Source organism: Porites lutea, chromosome 5 (assembly GCF_958299795.1).
Source record: "Porites lutea chromosome 5, jaPorLute2.1, whole genome shotgun sequence".
Lineage (NCBI taxonomy): Eukaryota > Metazoa > Cnidaria > Anthozoa > Scleractinia > Poritidae > Porites > Porites lutea.
The window spans coordinates 7,138,248-7,150,529 of NC_133205.1; the positions used below are offsets into that span (position 1 = coordinate 7,138,248).

Sequence of the window (12,282 nt, forward strand, 5' to 3'; positions counted from 1 at the left end):
AATAATGATGATAATAATAATAATAACAATAATAATAAGGTAGGGCGCTAAGGACTCCAGTTTTAAGTTCTTTTTTTCCTCTAGAAATCCAGAAACACAAGTTTGCTGATGTTTTTACTAAGATTTTTTAGAGTATTAGAGGTTGATATTATTCTAAATAGGCTTTCACTGGAGATAATCATATTATGATGGCCTTGTTTAGGTATATAAGAGATAATGAGAGTATAAAAACTAAATGATTTTCTAAACAGGCTTCTAGTAGAGACAATTATATCATCATGTCTTTGCGTAGGTTTCAGAGAGTATAAGAATTTAATAATATTCTAAATTGGCTTTTTAAGTAGATTCATATCATTATGTATATTAGGATCGTATTAGGTTTCGCACCGACCTTTTTTTACCTCTAAGTATAGCTTCTCAAGTGGTGTAGGTTACGTTATGTGCTCTATACTACTCATAATGTGGACAGCATTCCAAGGTTTTATACTGCGAGATAATAACAATAACAACGATAACCTTATTTCATACTAACTATTAAAATCCTATTTACAATTAATTCACTTTAAAAAAGAAACCATTACCTTTAACCTTATTTCTGTGTCAAAAACTATAGCGGTTACCCACTAAGTAACGACACCTATCTAATAACTGACTAAAAAACTAAATAGCACGAAAAGGAACTAGTGAGAATATGCATGAAACCCCATGTTATCAAATATAATAAAGTATAGACATTTTCAAGTACACAAGAAATTCTAAGAATTACGGCTCTGGACGCAATTTTCGCATGATCAATTCATTTGCAGAGACAAGCGTAGCTAGATTTTGTTTTTCTAATTAAATTCTCGTAGACAAAATATTGCTTTCCCTTTACTTTAGTAGCTAACCTGGACCAAAGTAATGGTCCCAAATATCTTACCGGTTTTATAGTGTAAAGTAAATCATCTTAGAACGACCTTCCTTAGTTCTGTTTTAAAATTTGTAAAATCATACCAAGGCGGAACTTTTGACAGAATATTATTGAACGAACTGTGGCGCTGAGGAGTTTTTATAAGATTCCCTGTTCCTTTCGGGCGGTATGTTCCGTTAGTTGGCGGGAATCACGAAAGCCACGGGTTGTGCGGGATTATTGCATCACTGCCAAGTTATCGCTATCACTTTTTTTCGGCACATTCTTGCCGCTTCTGCGCCCTTCCCATCATTCTCCACTGGCGTTTCTCGTTCACAAGTTAGCCAAAGGCACCCTTTCATTTCCACAAAGTGGTTCTGGGTTTTCGTACCGGCGGTGTCGTACTTAGTTTCTTTAGAGGTTTGCTTTTCGTCAGAGGGGGTTTTGTAATTAAGTGCGGTCTGCTTATAATCTTGCGGTAAGTTTGCAATAAACTGGCTTCGAGGTCCTACCTGACCTACAGGCCCCTGTATCTACTCTTGTGTGTGTTTTTCTGGGTGGCGTTGCCAAAATAAACAAATTCCAAGACAAATTATCGACTACAGGGAGGCCAACATAACCTCACGGCTCAAAAGGACGCCAGGAGTGACGCGAAAAAATTCAAGACGCGAGAACCACTACCTTTAGTTACACCTGTGATGTGACTGGTTCGATGAAGTGAGGGAGACGCTTCAGAAAGGTGCAAGTCGACCAGTAAGGACCAGCCAGAGGATGAGCGGAAAAGAAAGCGAGCGAAAAAAAGATTGGGCGTGTACTGAGGAGAGAAAGGGTCCTCTCTCTCCTCACTAATACCATAAATCCTCCATTAAGCCCCCCTCTCTCTAATAACCCCGCCCCCTTCTCAGGGGAAGGGAGTTAATAAGCGCCCCCCCCCTCAACCCCCCCCCCTTATTATCCTTCACTAATAAATGATAAAATGGACTGATCCGAGATGGTTTATTCACCACCACCACCACCCCCTTCAAATGTGTTTGAAATAAATAAGCCCCTAGGGTCTTAAAAGAGTATTTAGGGTACATAGATTTAGCCAGGGCTAGAAGCGAAACTCTCGTTAATATACTAATAGTTTACTTTAACATAAAATTGAATACTTAACGCGTAATACTTAACAGTGACGGCAAAGAGAACGGTCAGAAGGTCAGGTGTCTAACTAGCCAAAAAAAACCTTGGCGCGTGCAGTACGGACAGGATTAATGTGAAACATACCACATACCTGACATACCTGTATTTGTCACGGATTTTAATTTAGATGGGACGGGTTAATTCGAACCCCGGCCGGACCAACACTCAGGGTCTTTAAATAACTGAGAAGAAAGTGCTGCCTTTATAATGGCATCTGCAAACGGTTAGACTTTCTAGTCTTCTCGGATAAGGACGAAAAACCCGTAGGTCCCGTCTCACAGCACTTACACTTATCTGTTCTTGTGGGACGAAAAAAGAACCCACACAACTGTTCGAAAAGAGTTGGGGACGTAGACCCCGGTGGTGTGGCTAACCTTCACACATCACATCATTCACATCATGGGTTGGGTGGGCACAGTAAGCTCATAAAAAATGGACCGATAGCGGCTGCCAGTGGCGCCTTTGTTTGCTGTGGTCCGATATATACTGTTAACATATTAATATAGCCGATATAGCGACCATAAGCGACCACTCATCCAAGACACCAAAACTTTCCCAGTCAAAGCCTTACATAGGGGCACCCAACGACTGTTTTCTGTAAAATATCTGTTCGGAGAAGCAAATATTGCCTAGAATTTTCTACTACTTGAGGACGGCTAAAAATTTCTAGATGATCGTTCCATTCATTTACAATTTTTCGAAGCTTATCTTATAAATTCCCTACGATTTACTGAAGTTTAATTTTCACATTTTACTTCCTAAGTTAGGCTATTTTACGTAGGAAAAAGGGACCCTAAAATTTTCGGATTCAAAAATGACATGGCGAGAGGAATCAGACAATGTCTCAGTTTCGAAATACGTCAAATTTCATCCAAAATTTTCGGAAACATAATTCTCAAGCCCTTCTAATTTCGAAAAGAATCAAGTTCTGCTAGGATGACCGAACAGATACTGTACAAATTTTATAGCACCGCTTACAATGCATTTCTAGATATCTAACAGTACTCTGGATAGCCTAAAGCGTGTTTTCAATGTATTTAGGAGGAAACCATTGTTGGGTGCCCCTGCTTACAGTTGGAACCTCTAGTAATTATGACTTCCTCCTGTAAGCGATCCCGACCACTTTTTGGGCCTGAAAGTTTAATGATTTCTATTGTTTTGAATGAGTAATAAACTACACAAGTCTATGAATTTGACACGTGTATAATTCTAGTAGTATTTGCACTGCTTTGTGCTACAAACAGAATCCAAAATGCTATTTGTTGTTTCTGTTGTAATCACTCTGGCTGAGGAGTAAAACGCATGTAAGATTTGCCAGACGGCATTTTCGTGACTTTCACGCCCTTAGGGAACAGTTTGGGGACATCTTCTTGTTTCACTGTAGGAAGCACCATGCAGTCTCCACCAGCCTAAAAAATTTAATACACAGTATAAACTATATGCTAGACAAGTGGCAGATTCGATCCTTAATTTTTCTCAAAGATGGCACATTAGACATGTGTTGCAAATTTGTTAAGGTCAATGATCAGTTTATCACTTTTCAAGACTACTTAGTAATAGAAATACTATTCAGGCAACACAAGGGGATTGCTGTTTTCAGTCAATTCTGTGCTTAAGTCATTGCTCAGTGTCTATACTCATACAAAAAAATGCCCCTGTAATTATGAAGAAGATACCAAACAAGTTTCATCAAGGAGCACGAACAACAATAATAATTTTGGGAATTTTTCAGGCACAGCATAAAACTTGAAAATAATTGGCCTAGTTTTTTCGAGTTTCGAACCAAATGCCATTTGTAGCAACAGCACAATGGGAAAAGAGTGTTAACAACTAAAAATAACTTAAATAACAAAATTTAAACTGGACCATTATTTTTGGACTTCAGTTGATGCAAAGACACGTTTTAGAAAAATAGTAAGTAGTGTGACACGGCCCCTTTAAAGACAAGGTGGATGGGGTGAAGGTGTTGATGAATATACATGTGAATGGACGTATGTACAGGTGATTTTCTCACAACCAAACTTTCTAGGATGCATAGATAACCAAATTTTATTACCCATGGTGCTTGGCTGCACGCACAGCAAGCACAAGAGCCCCATGACATGTTTAGTGGTATTAAGACATGCATTTTCTTCAATTAAGTATGGTAATCTGAACTATAGCACTAACCTTCCAGTCTGCAGGAGTGGCCACTTTCTTTGTAGCAGTCAACTGGAGAGAATCTACCACACGCAAAATTTCGCTGTAAATTGAACAAAGTTAAAATTAAATAATCACTAAATCTGACTAACATTGGTAAAGAACACTAGTCTTCTGCAAAAGAGGCAAGATATATAGCTCTCCCATGCCACAAGGTAGGGTATCAGTTTTCACACTCAGGACACTTGTCAAATGTTTCAGTTTTGATTTCTTGCCATAAAGTTTTAAAACAATGTGTTTGTTTAAAAGCAGTGTACTAGGTTTAGGAAGGTTGTTATCTTTTTCCTTTGTCCATTTTAAACTATTATAAGCAGCCCGGTTTGCTTAGATGGGAGAGCGCTGGTTGGCTGAGCAGGAGGTCGCAGGTTCAAGCCCCCACTGAAACCAACACTCATGGTCTTTAATTACAACGAAATTTGTTGTATCGCGCTGCAAAGGGATTTTGGGCTTTTCTGTTCCGTCAATCATTTTAGTGAAGGCGGGGTTAATGAAAATCACAATGTAACATGCTCGCCCAGCTTGGCTGAGAATGACTCTAGACTGCCAAGAATAGCAAAGGAAATCTCAATGGCGAGTGGATTTTTTGTCGAATGAAGGAGGCAGACGTTGCTTTATTCTTGCGAGTGACAAGAATAAGAAAGATCAGAAAAAAATGCATAGCAAACTTAACTAGTCGTATATTGCCCAAAACAGGACGATCACAAAGCAAAGAACCTTGAAACGCGAAACAAACAAAACGGATCGAAATCCACCAATCACGAATCACAAACCATGACCTTTTGAACTCGTGAGGGTAAACATGTGTTTCCTAAGAGGTCCGCCAAAGATGATTGATGGAACAGAAAAACCCAAAATTCTTTTGAAGTTTGCAAAACGCACAGCGCGATACACCCAATTTCACTATAAATAACTGAGAAAAAATTGCTGCCTTTGCAATGACATCTGCAAATGGTTAGACTTTCTAGTCTTCTCAGATAAGGATGAAAAACTGTACAGCTGTAGGTCTTGCTCACAGCACTTTCACTTATCTGGTTCTTGTGGGACGTAAAAGAACCCAGTGACTATACACCACTGTTCAAAAAGAGTAGGGAATGTAGATCCCAGTGGCCGATGTGGCCAACCTTTCCTGGGCTGGGTAGGTTATCTGTAAGAGAGAGATCTTAATATAGGATAACCTCAAAATCCTTCTTCAGGTGTCATTTATGTCCACCTGTAAACATTGTAAGTACGTGATGGTTGACAGCTTGTGAATTAAGTGCTGTGTTGCATTGGCGTATTGGCAGACAAATGGCTTCTTGTTTCTTATAATTTCTCTCAGATGCCATTGACAGAGGAAGACTTTTTATTAAAAACCCTAACTATCCTACAGCTATGGTTCATTAAAACTGTTTAACATACATAAATATTCAACTCACTCAAAATTACGACCAGTGGTCGCTGGATAAAGCAAAGACAACTTCAGCTTCTTGTCTGGTCCAATGATAAACACCTACAGTATTTTGAGGGATAATTTTAAAAATTTATATTGATTTCTATAAATTGAATAAACCCTAAGTAACACCCTATAAATTAATTCCTTGCCTGTTGGCAGTTATTTGGTGCACAAGAACAACAGACTCTAACTCCACTATAGCCAGGAAATTTAATTACTGACTGTTTAAATTCATCAAAAACATTTTTGTTTTGTACAGTAAAAACCTGCGACCAAGAACCTGGTTTTTGAGAACTTACTAGAATAAAATTTGCCAGTTAGGTCCCCTCTACACAAGAACCTGTTCAGCCTAAAATTTGAAACAACTTCTTATTTTCTAAAATCTGTTTGAAAATTCTGCACACTTGGGCACATAATATAAGTCAACATTGTTCAAAGAATCAACAGTTTGGGGTCAGGAATTTTCCAGCTACATCTAAAAATCTCCGGATGAGATCATGTGGTGTTGCCATTAAAATGAAACCTTTTTGGCAGAACGTTTGCAAAATACTTTTCAATTTCTCAGGATTTTATGAAAATTCAAAAAGAATTTGAATTTGAATTTGAATTTTGTGGGATTCTTTGGCTATTATTTTAATAATTAAGGCAAGAAAGTGTTGAATAACACTATATTGGGGACTTTTTGACTGATACTCAGTTGAGAGAGGCATATATAAAGCTGACCCATTTAAGAATTTGAAGTTAATTTCTCCTCACAAGGAAAGTAAATTATACGAGAAATATGGCCACGTTTATTAATGAGCCAATGACAATCGTGTTACATAAACTCTTGTGCAAACCGTGAATAAAGGACTCAGCCGACTGCAAATAAAAGATCATTGATGAAAACAATAATTTTTGCTTTGAAACACCAATTAACAGTAAAATAACTGATAGCTTGTTCAACCAGACAGCTGTTAGTCTTAAATACCTCACCAATCATTACTTGGAGCCCCCGGAAAAAAGACGTCGAGAGGCCATCCCAACTCCTCAAAAATGGCTTCCTTTTGGAACCCTCCTCCCCTCTGAATTTTTGTTGCCCTCTGTGGAAGGTGGGGGTGTATGGATATTTTCTCGAACTACACATTGTCAAAAACCCCATTCCCTATTCAGGATTTTACATTCAAATCAGCATGAAAGGAATCATTTAGAAACAACTTTTCTTATGCTATGAGATCAAACTCACAGAAAAAATTATGTCCAACTTACTGCACGAGCAGTCAGAGGCAAGCCTTGAGCATCTTTTTCATCAGGATCAATCATGCCAAGTAAGATGGCCAGCTCTCGCTTTTCATCAGCAATGATTGGATAAGGAAATTCACTCTCACCAAACTTGCTGTAGTCCACAATATCCTTAATCCAACCTTGATGAGATTCAACACCATCGCACGACAGGGCAATGAGTTTTACACCTCTCTTTTCAAACTTTGAAGCCAGATTTGCTACACACCCCAGCTCAGTGGTGCATACCGGAGTGTAGTCAGCAGGGTGAGAGAAGAGGATTGCCCAACTGACAAAATAAATCAATCAATAACTTGTAGAATTACACAACATAAATGGTTTTGAAACCAAAAACCTAGCCTGCATAGCAGGCGTCAATAAGGGAAGGGGATTGGGAGGAAGGGGAAAAGGAAGGGGGATTGGGGAGAGAGGGTTAGGGACACCTGCTATAAGAACCCCCTTTTGTTCATTTCTGCAGATGCTGGCATCCGCAAATTCCTGATTGGCTAAGCCATAAAGAGCATAACTTATAGATGCACATTAGTAAGAAACAACCATGATGCAGCATCAAAGGAAATGTGTTACATTGACAGTCTCTGTTGGCATAAGCTTTGGAAGATTAAAACTACTCCAATCATGTAGGAACGTCACGTTGAAACCCAAACTAGAACCAACTATAGGCAGCGGATGCTCAGGAGGTTTTGTGTGAGTGGATTTGCCAAACACCACACAGTGATTTGAGGCGATTCTTGTCATCTGTGATGCCGATATTCACAGGCAAGACAACGGCTACAATTATTGTTGGAAAAATTTTAGAAGCTGGACACTAAACTTTTCTGCAATTCACATATAACGCCTTGAATGAACTTCGAAATGGTTTGTAAAGAAAGAACTGAAGCTTCGGTAACAATTATCCGTTGAGCTTTTTGATAAATGTATAGAATTCTCCTTTCATAAATTATTCGCGTTTCAGACTGGCAACTGTTCTGTACTTTTCGACCATCAAGTTTGATGAGGCAAGACCAAAGGTTTTTTCCATATTAACTCAAAACTGATCATCGTTTGTCGCGTTTGCTGAGCAAGAACAGTAAAAATGTTTTACTTTGCACGATTATGATAACATTTGAAAAAATGGTCTCGACTTGACAATTTCCGGTAAACAAAGTAATTAAGTTTGGGCCATGCTGAGAAGGGGCCCCTACTTTAGTTGTGATTGGTCACGTATTGACAGTTGATGTTATCGGATTAGTTAGGAAACTGGTAGGCGGAATATAAAAACACGAGCTCTTATAGCAGGCGCTCCCTTCCCTTTTCCCTTTCTCACCCCCCTCCCCCTTCCCTTTTTGCACCTGCCACGCAGGCTACCAAAAACCTTCAGCAGGTTTCCTAGAACACACCCTGGGTATCAGTGGTTTTTTCCTACATGTGGCAATTTGATGGCAGTGGCGTTATATTGTCACCCAATCACAGCACTTGATACATACAACATCCCCCGGCAGTAAATCAACAAAACATCCAGACTCTGGGGGTTTCATATAAGCATGATTTTAATATTGGCTCAGCACTATAAAAGAGATGGCACTCTGGTACAGAGACTTTTTGAACTGGTCACTATAAAGACTTGAACGAAACCGGAAACCCTGCATAAATAGTCTCTGGAACCCAGGGAATCAAGAACAACACATTATTGAAATGCCTATGCATGAGATTTTCAACTGAATGGTTGGTGTAAATGGCAAGCAACACAGGTTTCACACTAAACTTATATATAATTGTATCCAGTTACAGAACTTATGATCACTTACAGGTGTGGCTTCTAACCAAACTGGTATTATTTCCTGCAGATTCGTCCGATCTAACACTACATAAGGATCCATAAGTATATGTCATAATGACCTCTTGTTTAAACATAGTTCTAAGCAACAAGATTATCAAAATCGCAACAGACCTCATCACTCCATTTTCAACGTTAACTCATTTACACGTAATCGCATATCAACTCGTGATTACCTACTACGTACTCACATGCGTGTTCAAGGGTGTCCAAGGGTGGTCTTATCTAAACAAATATATCTTTCCAGGACTAACAATAATATTCCTTTTTAAATGTACGTCACCAGTGTTATGTCCAGAGATGGTTTACGTCTGCTATGTGATATAAGCTTACGTGTTAAATAGCTGATATATGCTTATTGCAAAATCCTTGTCCCTCGATCCAGCAGTAACAAGTTTGAACTATACCCTGTTCAAAAAACTGTACTGTGCAGTGCGCGATTTTAAAATTAGCCTTAAATACAGTTAATCGTTTGATACTGTAAATCATAGAGCTTGAAAAACCTCAAGGTTTTGCTGACCTCATGGCCTTCCTGAAAAGTGAATTTTAATAGCTTGCGTATAAGCTAGACTGTTTAAGCTTATATAGACAATTAATAGTTATGAAGATGTAATACTCACTTTTCTCCGATGTAATCGTGGAATTTGATTTTGCCTTGGCTTGTATCGGCTTCAAAATTGGGAAATTTGTCTCCAAGTTTCACCATTTCGTGTCAAAAAGTAGACCTACTCACCACTTGCTCTTCCGCGCGTCAAGGAGCAACGAAGTGCTTGATCAGTCAAGGAAGGAGTGCTACTTTTTTCGCACTTCGAAGATCTGATTGGCCGGCGATTGGCCAAGAGGAATCATGCTGCATTAGCAGATTTGCCGGAGAGAAAACTGGTAACGAAAATGTGATCAGCAGCGCCTGCTGTCACGGAACTTTATGTACTTGCCTGAGCATCTTAGCGTCCATGTGTTTTAACGCGGTAAGAGACAGTAATCATGGAGATCAAGGGAGTAATCCAAAGAAGTAAAGAGTCCTTGCTATTAATTCTTGTATAAGTAAATTTAGGTACATGTGTTCAGGGATATTCTCCGTAACTGGGTAACGCGATACAAATGTCACGCAAACAAGAGAGGAAATAAATGTATTTATGTTTCAAAATTATGATCCAATATTTTAAAAAATTCAATTGTCATTTTTCTTTCTATAAACGAGAAAGGCTTTTTTTTTAAGGTAAATCGACACAGTTTCTTCTCTTTAAGTTTGTGTAGCCTACGAGCAGGATCACTTGCGGGAATAGACCTTGTCACGGTTTTCGACGCCATCTTGACGAGTAGGCAAACGCGTGACAAATTGCAGTGTTTGTATGAGAATCTATTGTCGAATAATTTCCGTAAAACGGCTGTTTTGAAAAAAAAATGTTTTGTAAACTAAAGCTTCACTCTTAAGGATTCTACTGAAAAAATTTGGGGGCGTTACCTACGCTTGAAGACCTAGAACCTTTTTAAAAATTTTCTATGCGTTTGTCTGTAAAAATTGCAGACAAATATATGGAAATCTAAAGCAAGCTTCGGGAGAAATTTAAGCACAGTAACGGCCCACAAAATTTGTTAGTAAAATCCTTTGCTGTGTAGCTTTAGTTTACAGTTCATAATATTTTTTTCAGAACAGCCGTTTTACGGAAATCATTCGACATTAGATTCTCATACAAACACTCTAATTTCTCACGCGTTTGCCTACTCGTCAAGATGGCGTCGAAAACCGTGACAAGGTCTTTATGGGAAAGCACAAACCACAGGGACACCCAACGACTGTTTTCGGTAAAATATCTGTTCGGAGAAGCAAATATTGCCTAGAATTTTCTTTTACTTGCGGACAGCTAAAAATTTCTAGATGACCGTTCCAACCATGTACAATTTTCGAAGCATATCGTAAAAATTCCCTACGATTTTCTGAGGCTTAATTTTCACATTTTGCTTCCCAAGTTGGGCTATTTTTTATAGAAAAAAAAGGGAACCTAAAATTTCCGGATTCAAAAATGTGATGGCGCTAAGAATCAGAAAATGTCTCACTTTCGTTATACGTCAAATTTCACCTAAAATTTTTGGAAAAATAACTCTCAAACCCTGGTAATTTCGAAAAGACTCAAGTTCCCCTAGGATGACCGAACAGATACAAATTTTATAGCTCCGCCTAGAATGCATTTCCAGATAGCTTTAAGTACTCTGGATAGCCTTAAAAGTGTTTTCAATGAATTTAGGACGAAACCATCGTTGGGTGCCCCTGAAACCAGGCGCACTCTTTATGAAACAAATGGAAATCCACATTGTCCGACGAGCCAAGTAGATTGGAATGCTATAATGCCTAAAAAAAAGGGATGGTTCGGAATGTCGTATGGCAGGACCGCGTCACTAACCAAACATCATGAATACCAGTGTTCTTTAATTTTATTTGAAATATTTCACATTGTTTTAACTACTGTAGATACCCTTACTAATATCAATAGAAACATAAGAACTTTCCTGTGTTTAAAGGATTTTTCCTATAAACAAATTTACAGCCACAGCTATTAAAAATGTAAAAATAGAGAAATATTTTGCTTCACGTCAACGCGTGAATATTATTTTTTATTTTCCTGTTAAGAAAATAGACCTTTCAAATTTTAAAATTCCCTCATAAAAGGGGAATCAAGCCATCTTGCTTTGCTTTTTGAATTAATATACAATTTATTGATATTTACAAGAAATAATTTTTCTTCTATCCACAATAAAATTGCGCGGCTTCTTTAAACTGTCGAAAGCGAAATGAGCCAGTCATAGCAAATTAGAACTTACAATTTTTTACAAATTCTTACAAATAAGTTTACCATTCTTTCAGTTGTGTGTGTTGATAGGAACTAGCTATTTGGTCATAGAATTGGTTGAAATGTTAGAAAGGTAGAACAAAGCTTATGGCCGTAGGAGTAGGGGAAACCAGGGCCTTTTTTTCCTTTATTTTATTTTTATTACTTCTATTTCTTCACTCGCCACCCTAAAGCAGGAGCCGCATGGGTAGAAATATAAGCGACTTTTAGCATCGACCACGGCGACAGCAGCGAGAACATCACCTTAAAACTGAATTGGCTTTTCTTACACTTTGCCACGTTTATTCCAGTTCGCTGAAAATGTCAAATGTAGGCGAATATGCCGGGAGTTGATTTCTTGGGGACCGCCTTTAAGTAAAATTCGTCGTCCCTTGTTAACGTCCTCCATGAAACTTCAGGTCGTAGTCGCGTGCAGTGACGGCAAAGAAATGCACAAAAAAAGCGTGACACACTTGCAAAGATGTTGTTTTGCTTCATAAACCTATTGCTTTCTTGACGTTCTCCCTGCCGTCGCCTTAGTCGTTCATAAAGCTCCCTAGTCCGCCATGCACAACGCTAAAGGTTACGCCCCGTTCATACGTATCCAGATACTTTTTAATCCCCATCTTTTTCTTTCCGGATTAAAAAATTTTCACGT

The 12,282-nt window shown here is 38.5% G+C and overlaps 1 protein-coding gene across 1 annotated transcript; it reads right to left on the reverse strand.

Moving 5' to 3' along the window:
* Window positions 1–3,258: 3,258 nt before the first annotated feature.
* On the reverse strand, window positions 3,259–9,584 carry LOC140937327 (peroxiredoxin-6-like). Its single transcript, XM_073386874.1, has 5 exons — window positions 9,417–9,584; window positions 6,951–7,251; window positions 5,686–5,759; window positions 4,241–4,313; window positions 3,259–3,480 (listed from the first exon to the last, which is right to left on the reverse strand). Exons 1-5 carry the CDS (start codon window positions 9,500–9,502, stop codon window positions 3,349–3,351), a joined length of 666 nt encoding a protein of 221 aa, XP_073242975.1. The 5' UTR covers window positions 9,503–9,584; the 3' UTR covers window positions 3,259–3,348.
* Between the last annotated feature and the right edge of the window lie 2,698 nt (window positions 9,585–12,282).